A 19,684-nucleotide genomic window follows, 5' to 3' on the forward strand; every position below is an offset into this window, starting at 1 on the left:
CTTCACAAAAATCTTTCTACAAACATCCTTGTGAATTGTAATTTAAGCACAGCCTTGAGCTGCGCTGCATCATTCTTTTAAACAACACATGCATTTTGATTTTAGTCAACCTTTCCGCTAGTAGAACACAGCTGCTGGATGTCACCACAACAGACACAAGATGGGAGCCTTGTAGCAACAAAAGGTATTCTTGATCACCTAAAAAAAAAAATGCTCACGCACATCATGTTTTTTCTTTATGCAAAAGCCATTTTATTTTAAGTTAATGACATATGTGACAGTAAATATATTACAAGACAAGGGTATTGAGTCATACATTTTAAAAAAGGACATCAAACACAAGGCGCAATTCTGTTGTTTCATTTCCTTCTTCCCCGCCGTCCTCTGAAGCCTCGGACTGAGCCTTGGCCGAAACACACCGTTGTAGGGACCCTGAAATAAAAGAACACGCGTGTTGTTTTGTATCTCAGATTGTTTATGAAAAGAAAAGCTGTAGTAAAAATCATGAAGATATCAACTTGCATATATTTTAATAATACAATATTAACCTACACATACAAAATAGAAATAACCCTTCCTACAGTTTGCTTAAGACAGACATAATTGCTCAAGTTTTTACCTTAAGAACACTGATATCTAATGGTTACAAACTTGCTTTAAATTCACAAAGTTAACCTAAAAACATCTAAAAAAAAAAAAAATGGCTGACTTAGTCTCTTTTATCACAAGACATTGTGGCAGAACAAATTTTAAGACTGACCTGTAGGAGTATCGAGGTTTTAGAGTCTCGGTGCTTGCACACTCGTTGCCGTGATCTGCAGCAGAAAGACCTGCGTGCTCCCCGGCAGTAGCGGGCTCTGCCATATGAGCAGCCTCTTTCTCTGACACGTGTGTCTCCATGGACTCCCCTTGCTCAGTTTGGTCGGACAACACATCACACATAACCTCACACACACCCTCAGACTCACACACATCATCTACTACCTCCATGGCTGCGTCTTTCTGCTGCGGCCTCTTTGTCTCTCTGGTTCTATTAACAAAAATAAGATGATACTAAATATACACATAGTATTTAAGAAAAACACAATGATTTAACAAATATTTTAAGCCTCTTATTTTACTTTGTTGGACCAGAAAATATACCAAAAAAAAGCATTTCAAACAAGTCTCAGTGTGCAGTGTGGAGTTACGCATTGGTTTCATAACGGCAGCAAAGAGAATCTCACTCTATGACAGAAATATGTGTGAAATATGCCAAAAAGATCAAATCCAGAGGCATAAATCCTGTTTATTATAACAAACATGGGCTCTCCCTGACTGAAACTTTCAGAGTAATGGTTATACTGATGCTTTGCTGCCATCTAGTGGACAAAGTGTGGAAGGTGCAGACTTACCCTCTGTCCTTTTTGGTTTTGTCAAATCTGAAGTCTGGTGGATACTTGTGAATTCTTATTAGATGGTCCTTCCTGTGTTTACTAGTCCTGAACTTCTGTCCACACCCCTCCACCAAACACTGGTACTGAACAATGTGAAGTGTCAGAGAAAACTTATCATTGAAGCTGTTCGTCTTTAAAGAATGTTCAAAATATTTGGCTTTATATACAAATCTCCCTCATAGCTTGAGGGTATCATTTCTTTTCTTTCCTTTGGCTTACCATGTCTTGCCTCTGGGCAAGGATAGTGAAGAGAGAGTCGTGCCACTCCTGAATGTGAATGTCTAGGAGCCGGGCACTTGGCAGGGAGCGACGGCAGGAGCAGCAAACATGTCTGTGCAGAGAGTTGTAGTGGTGTTCGTACTCCTCCAGTGTACTGAAGACTGCACTGCAGCCAGAGATGTGACAGGCAAACTCTGACACACTGAGAAGACACAAGAGATGGAGGAAAGTGAGTGACAGCTCAACCAACACTGACATTACAATGGGCTACAGTTAAAAAGGGGAAAAGCAACAGTTGCAAAGGAATTATCATTTATTGGGCCAATTTGTTGTTTGGTAGTTTATTTTTCCTGTATTTCCTATATGGAGATGACTTGTAAACTATAGATGCTGGGATGCCACAACCACATATGTCTAGCACACTTACAGTGGGGCTTGACATTGAACAAACTAAAAGTCTATCTAATAGCCTTTTTAGACTAACCATTTTCCACTATATCCCACAATCATATGCATAGAAGAATTTAATGGAGACAGAAAACATAAATATATCAATAGGTCAACAAACAGTAACCTGATAATCTATTATCAAAATGGTCTATGGACTAATCCTTACAGTGTAGAGTTTGTTTGCTGCTTGTTAACTCAATGTAACCCACAAACAAGTAAATTACCGAAGCCAAAACCTGGCTCCATCAGGGATAAGACTTGTTTTTCATACCTGGGCGTTGGTTTGTCGTCTGCTCCCGAGGAGTAGAGATCTTGCAGGTACATGTGTCTGTGGATGTCTCCATCCTGTAAACAGCGTCCACATGCAGTATGTTACTGATGTTACTGTGGGTGGATTAGCCGGTTAGCCGCCGGTAACGGTCAGTGGATTCAGTTCGTCGTCACAACGTTACCTCAAACAGCTCGTGGTCCTTGTGCAGGTGGACGAGCTGCGGGGTGAAGCTGAACGGGAGCTCACTCTGCCTTATCTCCTGCTCCTCCATGTTTCCTGTCAGCGGACAGTTCCCAGACGCTTTCACTACACTGAAAGAAGTGCAACTGCCTCAGAGGAGTTTTATGTTTTGGTTGTAGTTGTCGCGGAATGACGACGTCTTCTCTTTTTTTGGCGGTTGTCAAATGCTGCATTCACGTAATGTCAGCAGAATGGGAAGAATAGTAAAAACACCTGTTATTCCGTCTTGGCAGTGTTCACCCTGTGTTGTCACACCAGGTATTTTGTTGTGTTAAGTACTTGTTTCAAACCGTGTATAGCTCCTATTAAATGTATTAGTGTTAATACTGGGTTTTATTTTGATATTACGACCAGCGGTGGTGCAATTGCAGCCATTCTACCAACAGTTTCTTGGCATAATTAGGTTGGTTTTTTTTGTCACAAATTCCAATTATCGCCTAAGGCCTGTTGTCTCCGGGTTTTCCCACGCTAACGATGAGACGTGAACGCGACTAAAAACAAAAATGGTGCGTTGCCGCCACCAACCGGTCAGACAGGCGAAACATGGGAAAGCTATGTCCAGATAGCCACAAAAAAGTTTTGATGTGAGTATCTGATGTCTGCTGTGTAGCTAGGGGTTAGCATGTTTTCAAATATCTACTATTCCTTCACATATTATAACGAACTTAATTAGCCATATTTTCTTTAGTTTGCTCCGTTTATCTTGATTTCCAAATGTCTGAGAGCCGGACCCCAGATACTCAGCAACTGACACTGGTTTGTGCTAATTTGATGAATTTTGGTTGATATTACTAATGAACATACACTGATATGTAAGGTTTACTTAGCTCATTGCTGTGATTTTGCTTACTTTTCCTATCACAAGAAGTGCAGCAAACATATGCTGTTTAAAACTAAAATATTTGAAAACTTAAAACAGTAGATGGCAACAAAGGCCACTAAGAGGCTTCGCTGTTTCAGCTGTCAGCTGGTGAGAGCTCTTTGGCCATGTGTACAGGATATTTTGTTAATGAATGAGGGGGTTTCCCGTAGTCTATCGCTATTAATCTTCCCAATAAAATATGTGGTAAACCGAGTTTACATTTGTTATGGAAAGGTGGCTTATTATTGGCGAATGGGTAAATATATTAGAACCTATTGGTAATCAGTGAAAACCCTTGTGTGGAAAGAAAAAAGTTCCAGTTGTGTCTGTAATAGGTTTAAACTAATAGCAACGTGTGCGACTATTTTTTCAATAAAGTGCAACATAAGCTGTTACACATTACACATTACACATTGGAGGCATTATCACAGCGTTTTTCATCTAATGACGAATGCTCATTTTGTAGGAGCAACGTTTAACTTTCTGCAGTGACTAATTTTCTTGTCAGAGTCAGATTCTTCAGGATATTACACGGCAGAGGGGCGGAGAGCTGGGAAGAGTCCATACTTACCACAGACTGCGAAGCATACAATGAAAGAGTCCGTCCGATAGAGCAACATGCGATATACTGGATATTTTTTAATGATGTTATTCTCCTCGTGGGGTACGACTCTTTCTTTCTTTCTTTCTATCTTTCTTTCTTTCTTTCATTCTCTCTGTCTCTCTTTTTTCCTTTTGTTTCTTGTCTCATGAGATGTCCCTATTTGCAGGAATCCTCGCGGGCAGTGTAAAGACTCTACCTCATGTGATGAAGTACCAAACAGTGATACCTCAGAAGCTGAAGGATTCATCTCTCACGAATGATGCAGCCGCAAATCAGGTAACACGCATGTTACTGTACACTTTTACAAGTTTATTTAAAAACTATTGAAATCAAAAAGCATTAAAGTCTTCTGCTGTGTGTGTGTGTGCGTGCGTGCGTGTGTGTGTGTGTGTGTGTGTGTGTGTGTGTGTCTGTGTAGACATACCCTGATGTACTCCAGTACTCTTTGACGATTGCAGGGCAAAACTACACTCTGCACCTGGAAAGAAATAAGTAAGATTTTTTTTTTACTGTGCAGGTCTATATATACTGTGCTTCTTTCTTTACATGACAATATGATTGATATTTAAAAAAATCTGTTAATTTCAGAGATCTTATTGGGAAAAACTTTTCTGTGACACACTATTCTGATCAGGGCACCCAAATTACAACTACTCCAGATCTTGGGGTATGTATCTTTCTTTCACTACAATTTCACTAACATTAACATAATCCCTGTATTCATGATCAGCCTGCATTATAATGGTCTATATCTTTGTATTAGTTGAGTCTATCAGAAACAGATGCCGTTATTACTGAAAACTTTTTTGAGTGTGTGTGTGTGTGTGTATATAAAGTATATTCAGTCTGATCATCAGACTGAATTGCCACTTAGTTTTACATCATACATTCAATTTAAATCACTGCATATTTCAGTGACATAGGTGATTCAGAAGTCTGAAATTAGACTAATGTACCAAAGTGTAGAGTACCAAAGAATTATCTTACTAAATAGAGCATATAGGCTTCAATAAAATGAATACAGGATATCCTGTGTCAACTGAAAACCCCAATATATTGGTTTTGTTGCATCTGCCTTCCTGTGTTGGGTACACTTCTTAACTGCAGATCTTCTCTTGAGAAGTTTGATCTTGATATTTGAGCTGGTCTTAGGGTTACAGTATTTCTAAAATACAGCAAGTGTTGTAACCATACCAGTAACATTTTTTAAGGCTCTACAGCACAATTACCAAACACACAATTCAATTAATATTTCACACTTAAACACTTAACACTTAAAGACCAGTCATCATCATCATCATCTTCATGAGAAAAATCATGTTTTGCAATACATGCCAGTCCATCTTCTTATTTCAAAATTTCAGATGTCCTGATGACTCTTTCAGCTTTTTGGAGTTTCTCAACTATAAAGTTCCTCATTATGAGAGTTGACACCACACACTGCAATTCTTGAGTCTTACATTGAAGAGGAATTGAAATATGAGGTCATGACTGTCATTCCCTCTGACAAAGACACCCACATACAGTTAAATACATATTCTTCTGATCAGATCACAGTTCTACACCGTGCTTGAGATACTTGGCCGATTAAGGAAAAGCAAAGAGTGAGTGTGAAAAATCTCTTTTGATTCTCTGACAAATGATGGACGTCTGTTCAGGTTCACTGCTACTACCATGGACACATTGTGGGAGTGGAAGACTCATCTGCCAGCGTGGGACTGTGCTCTGGAATAAAGTGAGTAATGCTGGATGCAAATTTATTTCATCCTGTAACTCTAATTACAAAAAAGAATATTGTTTCCCTAAATACAGTGCCAAATTGAATTAAACCCATGATGCTTTGGGACTGTAAGTCTCCTGCTGTGACTCATGACCAGAGTGCCCAGTCCAAAGAGAGGATCAGTCCTTCAGCATCCCTTTCGTCCATCACACTGACCATTAAGACTGCATGCAGTGCTGAAAACCTGTAACTGAGTCATGCAGGCTTCTTTAAGCTCCCTTCTGTTTGCAAGAAAAGACCTGTTAGCTTCAAAGGGTGTGGGAATTGAAAATATGACGAACAAAGGCTGTCTTATGATTAGTTCAACTGTGATCCGTTTGTGAGTTAGATCTGCTGAAGAAAAAGATGAGGTGTTTGCCTCTGTCCACTCTGAACTTCCTCTTTTGCACTGCAGGGGGTTTGTGCGTCTCCAGGGCCAGATCTACCTTATTGAACCTCTGGCCGGTGCCGATGGGGGAGCGCAGGATGACAGACAGAGCTCGGAAGCTCACAGTGGGGAGGGTCTTCATGCTGTTTACAACTACCAACACCTGAGGAGGAAGAGGAGCTCCTGTTCCCATGGAAACACAACCACTTTCTATGATCATGGAGCTCGTCCGTCTGGACTGTTCCAGCTCAGCAGTCTGGTAAAGACACACAGAGTGGACACATACACATATACACCAGGGTTTGAAACCTACAGCTGATATTTCTGGACTGAGACATCTGCTGACATCTAATATTATACATTTGTGCTGCATTCTTACATTTGATAGATTTTATGCAAAAAAACAAGAAGTAAGATGCAGTAAAATACTACTGTTCACAAAAGCGCCGTAACTTATCATGACACACGGTTAAAAAAAAAACAAACACTTTCCCCTTGATGTTTTTAAAATCTAGCAACATGATGATCATGAAGATTATGAAAATCATTTGAAAATTCAAAAGTTGTTGTTGAACTTAACACTGGCATTAATTTCAATAAAACATATTCAGGTAAAACAAAGGGAATGAAAACAGGGGTGCAGAGTAGAAAGTAGACACCAAGAAAACGAGGAAGAGAGACGATAGTTCATTTATAATATATTTAGAAATTGTAACTGGACAAGTGACAATTAGCTTCAACATGCAAATATCAATTTGCATATTTTAATAGATGCAGGACCATTGTAATATTGATTTTGTTTCAGCACTACTGTAGACCATCAAACACCAAAACTCATAGTCAATTGTTGAGCTGTATTAAACATCCTCAAAACAATACTTGGGTCTAACAGACACATATGTATGCACACACATACACACACACAATTAATATTGTTAATATCTTACACCTTTTGTGATATTCAGAAAAGCAGAGCCCAGACCAAAGACCGTTCAGTAAAACACAGGACAGTGGAGCTGGTTCTGGTGGTCGACCACTCTGAGGTTTGATTTCCTATATTTCCTTTTCTATAATAAAACTTTTGGAAAGATTTTGTTTTATTTCTGAGACACTGTTGATTTTATTGCTAATTTAAAAAACGTTTTTTTTAGTACAAGAAGTTTGATGGCAAGAAGACAATAGAGACCAGACTGCTTGAAATAGCAAATCATGTGGACAAGGTATGTTTCTCTGTTAGTCTATCAGTTAATAAGTCTATCTAAATAATTTAACGCTGTTATATTTTTACACAGCGAAAAATCCTCTAACCTTGGGAGAAAATAAGAGCAGTCTAAACTTTAAATTATCGTAAAAGCTTAATTGTGTAATTTCATGTAATTTTCTCCTGTGGAATTAATGAAGCATTCCACCTATTTTACCAGTGATTTAGTAATTTAGCTTATTTTCATTGGCTGCATATCAGACTTTCTCACAATGCAGCACAGTCAGCTGTCTAGCACTTTATCAGGCTTCACTTTCACTGTGGATTTAATGCAAGAAATCTCTCCTGATAATATTTGTCCTTTACCGATTGGAATTTGACCAATAAAAGGAATGAAAAGTTTTCTCACTGTGAAAATCAAACTTTAACTGTGAATCTTCACACCTATATTGAACATTTTCACACGTATCACAGAATCGTCTTTGATTACTCTGAAAGAGCAGGGCCAACATGAATGGCAGCAATAGACGCAACTGTGACTTCCTGTGACAGCATCTGTTATTTGTAGCATTACCAGTTAAACTCCCTCACATTCAAAAATACTGTTATGACCTAATTACCTTATAACTCATTCAGTTTTTCCCCTTTTCACTTTGTGACCACATGCTGCTCCGTTTCAGCTGTATCGCCCCCTGGGTGTTCGTGTGATGCTGGTCGCTCTGGATATCTGGTCGTACAGAGACCAGATAGAGGTCAGCACAAACCCTGAGCTCACCCTCAGTCGCTTCCTCACGTGGCGGCAGCGGAGCCTGCTGCTGAGGACCAAACACGACAATGCACAGTTCATCACGTAAGATCCAGCAGATTTCAACTTCCCACTGTTAAATAAAAAAACAAAAACCTGTTAATCTGATAGAGCTGGTTTCTAATAACTTATACCTCTTCATTATCCAGAGGTGTTGATTTTGATGGCTCCACTGTCGGCTTAGCAAACACCAATGCAATGTGCACCTCTAACTCTGGAGCTGTCAATGAGGCAAGTATACTTTTCTGTTTAATAAATGGATCAATGTAAAATCTCTGTGAAAAAAAATCATGAGATTTTAATTTCGGTTTTACTCTACTGAATGTTTGTCTGCTATACTCACAGGACCATAACACTAACCCAATAGGAGTGGCGTCTACTATTGCGCATGAGATGGGTCACAACCTGGGCTTGTCCCATGATACCGAAAACTGTGTCTGTGGCTCCTCAATATCGAAAAAAGGCTGCATCATGGCTGAGAGTGTTGGGTAAGTTCAGTTTCTCACCAGCACATAAACTCCCTCTAATCTACTATTCTTACGCTCAAAGTAAAGCTAATGTTTAACTTCTCTTTTCTTGCTCTTGCTATGTCTTCTTCTAGCTTTGTGTATCCGCAGCAGTTCAGCAGCTGCAGTCAGCAGCAGCTCAACAGGTTCTTGCAGGAGGTGAACCCTACCTGTCTGCTGGATACTCCCTCCACTGATCGCATCTATGGAGGGCCAGTGTGTGGAAACGCCTTCCTGGAGCCCGGAGAGGAGTGTGACTGTGGCTCTGTAGAGGTTTGTGCATGCTGCAGTCACATATCGTGCATGCATACAATCACACAAACAAAGCACACAAATGAGGCTGAATCATAATATTCTGGACCCCTCTGTCTGCCTCATAGGAATGCAAGAATCTCTGCTGCAATGCCACAACCTGCAAGCTCAACACAGGAGCCCAGTGTGCAGAGGGAGAGTGCTGCCACAACTGCCAAGTAAGTCATACTCACTATGTCCTCTCTAGATGAGTGAAGTCACACTGTTACTAAATGTGTTACCATATAGCTAGACACTGTCTGGCTGTGCCGTCTGGCTGGTTATGTGTGAGTGTACATATTTCAGTAGTCGGTACATCACCATCTGTGTGTCTCTCCACTCTGAAGCTGAAACCGACAAGCAGTGTCTGTCGATCAAGGTCAGGAGATTGTGACCTGGCAGAGTACTGCACTGGCTTCTCTGCCTCCTGTCCAACTGATGCGTACACCCAAAATGGCCTGCCCTGCAACCGGGGAAAAGGATACTGCTACAATGGACAGTGTCCTTCACGGCAGGAACACTGCAAGAGACTCTGGGGACCAGGTAAAGCGGCGGTGAATTACAGTTTAGTTTGGAGCCGCTTTTATTCTGATAATTCAAGACTCTTATGTCTGCATTTTGTTTGTTATGATTCTGTTCAGATGCTGAAGTAGCTGCAGATGCTTGTTTTTACGGGCATGGAAACTGCAGAAAAACACAGTCGAGCCAGAGATGTTCGAGCAGGTATGTAATCAAAAGCCAAACCAGCACTATAGTGGTGCATATTAACAGTGTGGTGTTGTTGGTTTTTGGGATTATTGGTTTGTGGTTTTTGGTTACAGAGAACAATCCTGTGGGACACTTTTCTGCTTCGGAGGCTGGGAGTTTCCAGTGACATCCAAGAAATCCTTTTACAGAGTAGGAAAGGGAGAGATATGCAATGAAGCAACTATGAACCCTGAAGATAACTACCCTGCAGATATGGGCATGGTACCTACTGGCACCAAGTGTGGCCACAACATGGTAAGAAAACTGACCATGAACAAAAAACCTCCATGGACTACTGATCTGTGAACTGTCTGTGTCAGTGTCCTCACGATGTCATTTGTGTCTTTCAGGTATGCTACAATCAACGGTGTCAAGACATCAAAAGCATAAAAGTGTACGGAACAGATGACTGCTCTGCCAAATGCAACAACCACGGGGTAAAAAATATGTTAACCTCACAACACTTTGGAGCACTGTATAGCCATGAGCCAGCATAACTGACTGCGTGATCTCTGACAGGTTTGCAACCACGAGAGTAAGTGTCACTGCGACCCTGGCTGGGCCACCCCTTTCTGCGATGTGAAGCAATCAGAGCTGCCTGGAGGTATTGTTCATGTTATGCTTGTCTGTCCTCACATGCACATGTAAGCACTGACAGTCACTGATGTATGTCATTCTTTGTATGCTTGACCTTTTAATGACCATGCTTTACACATGACTGTTTGTGTCTGTTTCTCCAATGCTCTGTTTTTCATCAAGATTCAGCATTCGGAATAGATTTCTAATGGACACACAGACAGTGATGTGATGGAATTCCCCTGTTAGTCTGTACAAATGCAGTAATGATGTTACAGTTGCCTGAGCAGGTGACATATGCTATTACATGCTCATCTTAGGGCAATAAAACAATATTGTCTCTATTAATATGTTTGTTTGTTTGTATGTGTGTGTGTTTGTGTGTGTGTGTACAGAGGCAAATGGGGTGTTTATTGTGTCACTGGCGGCTGGCTTTCTTCTGCTGTTGGCCCTGGTTATTGGGACTTTGATGTGCTGCCTCAGAAAAAGGCAACCTGTAAAAAGGTACAGAAAGACGTTATTCCTTCCTTTCACTCTCTGTTAGATCGCTACTGTATGAAGATGAAGCTAGAGAGACTTTGTTTTGATCTTGTCCGTATTTAACTTTAGCTTCTGTGTGTATACGTTTACAGATGCTTCCGGTCTACCTCAGGACAATCCAACCCATTGTTTCGGTCAAGCAGTACTCGGGGCAGCCCTCGTCTTGGGACCACACTCATCAGCCAGCCTACATTTGTGGAGTCTTCGGCCACTCAAGCCTGTAAACCTCTGTTCTCTGCTACTGCCAGACCACATACTGGAGCACCGACGCCCAGCAGAGCAGCTCCAGAGGTGAGCTTCCATTTTTGATCCAACAGCCTCAGCGCCACAGAGTAGTGATACACTAACACTCATTCTGTGTGTGTTAACTTTTTATCTTTTCATCCACATTAGACATGATATTTCCATTTGTTGCAACTGTAAACTGCAGTAATAGTTCTGGTTTTAAAGAAACAAACTAATCAAGTTTTTGCTTTCACTCATCTCTCTTTTTGTCCCTTACAGCCACCAAAGAAAGTGCCAGCTGTACCTCAGCCATCAAAGAGTCAACAGGTAATCAATTCTACTGTTTTGTCTTTATTTAAATGTAGAATTATTTATATGTAGAATTGGCCTTATTTTTCAGGTGTCAGTTGGTTTTCAACCACTAAATAAATCTTTTTTATTTAGGTTGTAAGGCCATTCATGCAGCCAACAAATGTTTCAAGCAAACCAATCTATACTGAGGTAAAATTGCATACACAAAATGGCAATATTTCTATTTTCTTTCGACACTATTTGTTTGCTTTGTTAAATGATGTATTAATTGTTGTGCTAATGTTTTTTTGGTTTCTTCTTTTTATCAGGCTAAGCCACTACCCCCATCCAGACCTCTGCCACCACTTGCAACAAAATCGGTATGTGCCATTACAAGTCACTTTACCCACAGTTTTCAAATATTTGCATTCATACATGTATCTGTTGTTGCCATTGCCACTTATTTGAAATATGAACATCTGCTCTCTAAGATCATGAAGCCAAAGCCTCCGATGCCTCCAGTGAAGCCAAAGCCCTCTGCAGTCCCATCTCCACTGCCACACACTCAGCTGGTATGTATTCAGACACAAGTCAGAGTCAGCCAGACTTTCCTAAATCCTTGGCATCCAGACATTCTTAATGTTGTTCAAGGCATTCACGTTTATAAAGAAGTCTGTGGTTTCGGGCATTGTCCCAACATAACAGTGTAATGAATAAGCAGCGGCTCACTGTTCGTGAGTTAGTAAGCACAAATTTCTCCCAGGCCAAGAGACAGACACATTGAAATAATGATCTACATATAAAATTAAGCTCCTCCAAAGTATGTACGCTAACAGTGTTTGTTTTCTAGCTTGCAGGGAGAGTGGCCCTAAAGCCCCCCAGCAGGCCCAGATGACAGGGGGAATAATTCAGCATGGTGTAAACACTGAGATCCTCCGACAGAGGACAATGTTTTTGTCCCACCTAGTAGAACCTTGAAGATCCTCTCTGGAGACGCTCGTCTGTTTTAAAGCGGAAACAAGATCCACTGAAGGATCAGCAACGTGACGTGACAGAGCTCTTCTGTCATTTATGGTCTCCCTGAGGATTACCGCCGTCTGTGTCTTGCTTATTTGGCCTTCAGTATGTTGATGGAAACCTGAAGCCATTATTGATAAACTTAACTTCTGTGCTTTATAAATAACAAATGGCTATGCTGCCATGATGATTTTAAATTTTTTTAAGGGAAATGTCACTCTGCCTTGATCCTGGGATATGTGAACGCTTTATGAGGCAATTGTTTTAATTTAATTGAACTGTTTACTGTTACTTGTCCCTCACATGGTTTTGGTACTGACTTTATATTATATAAGAAATAATATTAAGGGATTATTCAAATGTGGCACCAACATTGGCACTTTACAGTTTTTTGGATTAAGGACGTACCACAAAGGTTATGACTTTTTCTTGGACTTTTTTTTTTTTTTTTTGTACTAACCAACTTATGCTTGACTTTGTGGGACTGAGTTATTACATGCAGCTGTTTTGTCTTTTGTGTTGGCTTGATACATTTTGATTGTAATTCTTCAAGGGATTTTATATTGCATATTCTATGCAGCAGACATGATCACACTCATGATACTCACTCATAATGCCAATGCCTTTCCATACATTTAGAGTTCTGCCTTGATTTTTTCCTGCAAACTTTGAACTGAAAATTTATTTGAATGTTCCTATTTATTGAGAGATATCTTTTTTGTCTGTAAAATTGAGCTGAGAATAAAAGTGAATCAACACAGTCAGTTTCTGTCATTTTTCTCCTTGTTTCTGTCAAGAAAGAATTACTAGAATCTGTGTTGCCATGGTAAATCAGCGGTCGCCTAGCAATGCCGTAAACAACCAGTCGTCCTGGGAAGCTAACAAGCTAGCTCAGTAAAACAGTTTGGACCTTTACAAACTGTGCCGAAACAGATGTCGCTTTAAGAGGAATGGATCGAGAACTGAAGGAAGAGGAACTGCAGGATTTGTACGCATGGATAGATAAGATACCTCTGTCCCGGCCAAAAAGACACATCACAAGAGACTTCAGCGACGGAGGTAGTTGACTTAACCTTTGGCTTTGCTAGCTGTCCACAGGGAAGTGGTAACTAGAGAGGCAACAAGAGTAAAACCTCGTATACATTTGTCACGCACTACATCCAGCTACAGCCATCTAATTTACATGTTTTATCAGCTCAAGTGTCTGTTTGTTTATGCATTTTATTGTGAGCTGACTCTGCCCCTCTGCTGAACCCTCTGCAGTGATGGCTGCTGAGGTTGTAAAATGTTTCTTCCCAAAGCTTGTTGACCTGCACAACTATATTCCTGCAAACTCCTCACCGCAGAAGCTCAGTAACTGGAACCTGCTCAACAGGCAAGAAACCTGCTGCTTTTATTCATTTGTTTATTCAAACTGTATGTAGGGATCCAGTGAGGGTGGCTGTGAATATAATAGGGGTTATGCTTTACTTATGACCCCCTGTTTATCATTTATAATAAGTATGTAAAGATATAATGAATACGTCATAACAGATGATGATGTAGCCTACATGTGAGCAGATGTAAGTGTTTTTCATGTATTTGTTAACAGCTATAACTCCTCCTATGTGGGCATTGGGTAAGTGGAGGCTGCTGTACAGATAATGGATGACAAATTACTAAAACACAGCTGTAATGTTATAACATTCATTATGGGAGAAATAATAATTGCTGACAATTACTGCACATTAATAAACTCATAAATGTGCATACAGCTCAATTATAGTGTAAACTATCAAACATTTGCATACTGTTTATTAAAGCTAAATAGGGGTACTTAAAGTGAAGTGTGAAGTGATTGTGTGAATGTCACACAGCCACTGCCAGAGAAATGCTACCCCTCAGCTGGAAAAATTCAAATTTTCACAATCTGATTTTGTTAATATGTCCACAACAGTTTTTACACAAAGACACACCCAACAATAAGTTACAATCCCACCTCATATTTCTCAATAGAAATGACGGACATTGCTTAAGGTTATGTTTTTCAACAGGATTTTGCTATAAACATTTTGGTTGAACTCCAACCTTGGCCTGTGTCTGACAGTGAAGACCGGTCCAGCACACACCCACTCCCCCTCTGATATGGCACACAGCCAGTTAACAATTTATAGGACTTCACTGTAAACATATTGGCCCCTGTGGTGTTAATCATCACCAAGCATCATGAGTTAAATCACATTCCATCTGCAGGTCCTATTGTAACTAGTTTTGTAAATTAGAAACATCTGTGTGTTTCTTCTTTTTTTTTCTGTGGACAGGAAGGTGTTTTCCAAGTTAAACTTTCACGTGCCTGAGGAGACAGTGAAGAGAATTGTACTGAGTACTGCGGGAGTGATAGAGCCTGTACTGAGCGCCTTAAGGGAGAAGATAGACAAGAAACTGGAGCACGCCATGGACAACATACTGGTGTGTATTTTATATTTATGCATGTCTGCTTAGGGACATACATTCTATGAGTCACTTTTTGTTTGTTTGAATGCTAATTACAAAATAGTAATTACTCTATTATTAATTACTTTTTTTTCATGTGAATCATAAAGCTACCCTTACAATAGGTAAGCAAAGCATATATCTTGAAAAATAACCACACTTTGAACAATTTCTTTCTTTTGAACTCAGGATGTGGAATACTTCGACACCAGAAACCACAATAAACCTTATGCAGGTAGAGTGGCTATTGTGTTATTGCATTTTCACAAACCATAACATACCTTTTCTTTTTCTTTTTTTCTTTTTCTTTTTTAACCAAAAACACAACCTGCAAAAATTAATAATCTTAAAAACCGTATTCTCTGATTGACATGTCTGGTGTCATATTTGACCTTTTCATCACTAACTGATAACAGAGATAAAGGTTTCATTAGAAGTTGCAAAACTGCAATGAAATCTGTAAAATCAACTGGATTACACAAACTGAAACTGATGAATTAACGGGAATACTAGGACCTTTGACCTCACATCTCCTGCATGATATATCCATTTTTGGAGTGTATTAGTTGTCACAGTCTGTCTGTAACCCTGACTGACGCTACATATAGTCCAAAATGTGCCTTTTTTTAGGACAGGGAAGGAAGTGGGTATAATTTTAGACTGTTTTAAAGGGTGCTTTATCTACCCGTCAGCTGACAAACATATAATCAGCATGTTCAATGTTTTTTGTGTCTGAGTGGACTGCTGATTCTACCTCTGAAATTATATTTTTCCACTTTCTTCTCTCAGCTCTCAGTTAATGCTTATCTTTCCCAGAGATAGCAGTGGCCACACACAGAGACAGGGATACCTAAACTTAACAACATCAGAACGGACTGATTAGAGAATGCCACAACCTTTAGGGAGTGAATCAGTGACGAGTTTCTCACACCTAATCTGTCCCTGAAACTATGCCGTAAAGCTGACTTCAGGCCAACACCTCCTCCCTCTGCTCTTTCCTCTGCCATCTGCACCTCCTCCACTATCAGACAACACAGCTCAGCTCAGGTCCTCATATCAGCTCCCGACATCACCAGATGGCCTTTATCCCTGGCCTGAGCCCAGCACTGCTGAACTTAAAGGCCTCCTAATTTTTCTCTTTCTCCATCTTATAATCTTACTTCCCAATGAGTCCCCTTTGCTTGTGCTCATCAAAAATCTATCCAACTCCGGTCACAGTAAAGTTGGACAAATGTCAAACTTTTGTTTTGCTGTCTTCAGAAATTCAACAGACTGAAGCGAAACTTCTGGCTCAGCTGGCAGAAGAAGACATGAGAAAAGATGAAAAGAGCAGACCAAGAAATGGGTATGATCAAAATCATGCTTTTAAATTAAATGAATCAATAGTGGTGTTTATAGTAGTAATAATGTGTCTTGTTCATTTATTTTTGTTATTGACTAGTAAACCAAAGCACACAGTCCAGTTTTACACAGACATGGACCCGACTTTCCGAACAATCCTGCAGGAAAAAGAGCAAGCTGTCATGGCTCTGCAGGAGACTGTGGAGGTATACACACGCACACACACACTAACACACACACACACACACTCTCTGCTGACTGGTAGAACATCTGCAAACAAAATCATTTTCCGTTTTGATGTCCTTCAGAGGAAGAGCTTTGTTATACAGTCATACCAGCTGTAATGTTGTTACAGATGTGCGTGTGCGTGTGTGTGTGTGTGTGTGTGTGGTGTGGGTGTGCGCGTGTGTGTGTGTGTGCGTGCGTGCGTTTGTGTGTGTGTGTGCGTGCGTGTGTGTGTGTGTGTTTGACACAGAAAGAGACATTTAGGTGTGTGTGATACATATGTGTCATAAGCTGTGTCAGCAGCGGTCAATGAGTCAGTATCTGCTCAGCGGATATATCACTTTTTTTGCTCTCCCATTTGTGGCCACATCTGCATGCTCAGGAAGATGCAAATAATGATGAAAAATTTGCAACACCTCAAGGTTTTGGAAGTTGTCATCATTGAGATAAGTCACAGTTTTAGTTAGAAACCTCCTCTGGTTTTACCACATCCCTCTGTGTGTGCTTGTGCTAACCTTGTTTCTGAGGTCCTGGTTAGGGTTAGGAGTAAGGTGTGAATTGAGGTAAGGTTAGGGTTTAGCATGAAGTGGTTATAGTTAAGATTAGGGTGAGGTTTGGGTTAGACTGTCAACGAATGAATAGAAGTCAATGCAATGTCCTACAAAGGATAGCCGTGCAAACGTGTGTGTCTGTGTGTGTGTACAGATCTTGCAGATGAAAGTGAACAGGTTAGAGCATCTGGTTCACTTGAAGGACATGCGTATTGAAGACCTGACGCGGCATCTGGAGACGTACAAAGCCAAAGCCAACACACGCTGATACAAGCGCATACACCAACGCTATATAACACACACTCACACACACAGAATTTGTTATGGTTGTTCAGAGATATAAGCCTATAACATGAACTCTTACTTTGTTACTTTGTCAAGGCAAATGGTACGTTTTGCGATACGTGCACATTTCAAGAGGCTGTGATTCATCTAATTTGACACTGAAATAGTGCAACAAATGTTTTCTCTGTAATAGAAATATTTTTGTATACCTACAACTATTGCAGAGTACAGTAAGTGATTTATTAGCGTGTTTATGAAACTTCTTAGGAATTGTTGCTTCTGTGTGAGGAGTGTGTAGAGTGTGTTTTTCAGTGTTTCCTAATGGATCTACAGTCTTCTTTGACTCCTGTGCTTTTACACAGCCTGTAACTTCTGACTGCCAAGTGCTCAATAAATCAACTAACCACTCTGATTTTCAAAACTGTCTTTTTTATAGATGAGCAGAGTGTAGCAGATAAGCAAAGATTTGAAGCTGAAGAATCAACGGCTGAAAACAAAATGCCATGCAGTGTTAGGTTTATACACTGTCACTTCCTTCCAAATCTAAAATGACATCAGTCATTTTCTGTGAAACGCTTGTTCCTGTTTAAGACTGAAGACTGATCAAAGATTAAAAAAAGCAGTTACTAGTGAGTAGTTAATTTTCCACAGTTTTTTGCTTTAGCATTGCTGACACACGTCACAGCCTGTGTTGTGTCACTTTCTGCAGTATCAGCTCATGCCAATGACATGGTCTTAGGTGGGTTGCTCTGTATGGTCACATTACCATTAAGACCTGGGGGTGTGTGTCCATTGTGTGGCCTTTGATCTCACCCCCTCTGTTGGTGTAGAATAACAGGAGACAGGCGACCTGCTGAGCTGTATCAGCAGCAGCTGATCTTCTCCAGCTGCCTGCTGCTGTGATTGAGTTCTGTTGTGCTGATCACCTTCATATCACCTAATCAATTGCTATTATCAAGCTTGAAGTAATATAACAGAGATACATTTCTTATATTTTGTAGTATCTATCTATATATCTATCTATCTATCTATCTATCTATCTATCTATCTGTCATAACCAGGATATTATGCTGGTAGACTCTTAAATGTTGAGATCGATTTGTTCTGCACTAAATCACTTTTTTGACAAATGCAGTCAACAAGGTTCCCAGAGTTGGAGTAAAATGAAGGAAAAATTTAAATCACAATCAAGAGTGTTGATATTCATAATAATCAGAATTCAGCAGGTGTTAAAAGATTTAGTATTGACTTTATTATTTCATTTTAGTATTTAAAAAAAAGAATGGTCAAAATCTAAGCAGCAGTTGCCGTGATATTCAGTGTTTTAGTCCCCTGCAAAAACACTGACTCTTACAGTTCCCATAACAGAACTCAATGACATCTTTCATTAAAACCTTCTCTGCTTGTTAAATGTCCTCGTCTTTTCAACTCCATGCCCCCAGCTTATAATGTATGTTTTAGTCAAATATTTTACGTCTAAAGCCTAAAGGCCTGGAGTGAGCCGGTCTCAACTGGAGTCATCAGGGTTATTTGCCCTGAAGAAAGCCCCATTCAGAGCCACAGAGGGCACAATACAAATGTTTTCACAGGCTGAGCAGTTTTCCTCATGATGAGTAAACTGACCTTTATGTGCAAAGATTCAAGATGCAAGATACACTTTAGTTGTCCCAAAGGGGCGATTGAAAAGGCACATAGAGTAGTATACTAAAAGGAAAGTAGATTTTAGCAAGCATTTTACCTTCATAACTGATCATTTCATAGGAGAACATAAACAAGAACAAAGCACAAATGGGTTGAGCAAAACACACACACATGCAGCACAGAATTAGGTCTAGAGCCACGATTGTGCAGCTGACTCAAGTGATGACTACAACATCCATCCTGAGGGTCAGCACAGAAATGTGGAGGTCGCACAGAGATTTGAGAAACAGCAAAGGTAATACTCTTTGTATGACCGTGCGTATTGTGCCAACACACACACACACACACACAGGAGAGGAATGTGAGAGAAAACTTGCAGAACAGAGCAGCCATTGATGCAGGAGCTGTCTGCTGCTGATGAATCATATTCAGAATCACACTGCTGTTTTGGGATGGGATTTACAGTCAGAGAAGTCACTCAAGAGATGAAGGAAGGACCACACCCATATTTCTGGGGAGTCACAGACCCAGGGAGGGGTCGTGATGATTTGAAGTCAGGGACAAGAGGAAGGAAAGAGAAACGCTGGCTCATCCAGGAAGTGGCAAACCTGACCTTGACCTCACTTCCTGAGGTGGTGGTGGTAGTGTGTGTGTGTGTGTGTGTGTGTGTGTGTGTGGAGGGAGGGAGGGTGGTGGTGGTGGCATGTATGTATGTATGTGTGTTTGTGTGTGTGTGTGTGT

The 19,684-nt window shown here is 40.3% G+C and overlaps 3 protein-coding genes across 3 annotated transcripts; 2 read left to right on the forward strand and 1 right to left on the reverse strand.

Moving 5' to 3' along the window:
• Positions 1-228: 228 nt before the first annotated feature.
• znf511 (zinc finger protein 511) lies at positions 229-2,753 on the reverse strand. Its single transcript, XM_023410599.2, has 6 exons — positions 2,558-2,753; positions 2,377-2,450; positions 1,656-1,857; positions 1,395-1,519; positions 761-1,030; positions 229-432 (listed from the first exon to the last, which is right to left on the reverse strand). Exons 1-6 carry the CDS (start codon positions 2,645-2,647, stop codon positions 360-362), a joined length of 834 nt encoding a protein of 277 aa, XP_023266367.1. The 5' UTR covers positions 2,648-2,753; the 3' UTR covers positions 229-359.
• Positions 2,754-4,022: 1,269 nt separating this feature from the next.
• On the forward strand, positions 4,023-13,188 carry adam8a (ADAM metallopeptidase domain 8a). Its single transcript, XM_023410597.2, has 25 exons — positions 4,023-4,142; positions 4,249-4,358; positions 4,501-4,574; positions 4,671-4,749; positions 5,741-5,817; positions 6,257-6,488; positions 7,195-7,272; positions 7,381-7,449; positions 8,111-8,280; positions 8,385-8,466; positions 8,581-8,723; positions 8,837-9,014; positions 9,122-9,211; positions 9,380-9,575; positions 9,674-9,755; positions 9,854-10,034; positions 10,130-10,216; positions 10,299-10,383; positions 10,751-10,859; positions 10,988-11,186; positions 11,400-11,447; positions 11,565-11,621; positions 11,741-11,791; positions 11,903-11,983; positions 12,262-13,188. Exons 1-25 carry the CDS (start codon positions 4,097-4,099, stop codon positions 12,304-12,306), a joined length of 2,649 nt encoding a protein of 882 aa, XP_023266365.1. The 5' UTR covers positions 4,023-4,096; the 3' UTR covers positions 12,307-13,188.
• A 105-nt stretch (positions 13,189-13,293) lies between these two features.
• On the forward strand, positions 13,294-17,714 carry spef1 (sperm flagellar and cilia associated 1). Its single transcript, XM_023410627.2, has 7 exons — positions 13,294-13,487; positions 13,692-13,803; positions 14,729-14,876; positions 15,090-15,135; positions 16,161-16,245; positions 16,342-16,447; positions 17,172-17,714. Exons 1-7 carry the CDS (start codon positions 13,379-13,381, stop codon positions 17,283-17,285), a joined length of 720 nt encoding a protein of 239 aa, XP_023266395.1. The 5' UTR covers positions 13,294-13,378; the 3' UTR covers positions 17,286-17,714.
• Positions 17,715-19,684: the final 1,970 nt, after the last annotated feature.

This window comes from Seriola lalandi, unplaced genomic scaffold (genome assembly GCF_002814215.2).
Source record: "Seriola lalandi dorsalis isolate HSWRI2012SDOR001 ecotype SW California unplaced genomic scaffold, Sedor1 jcf7180002054426, whole genome shotgun sequence".
Lineage (NCBI taxonomy): Eukaryota > Metazoa > Chordata > Actinopteri > Carangiformes > Carangidae > Seriola > Seriola lalandi.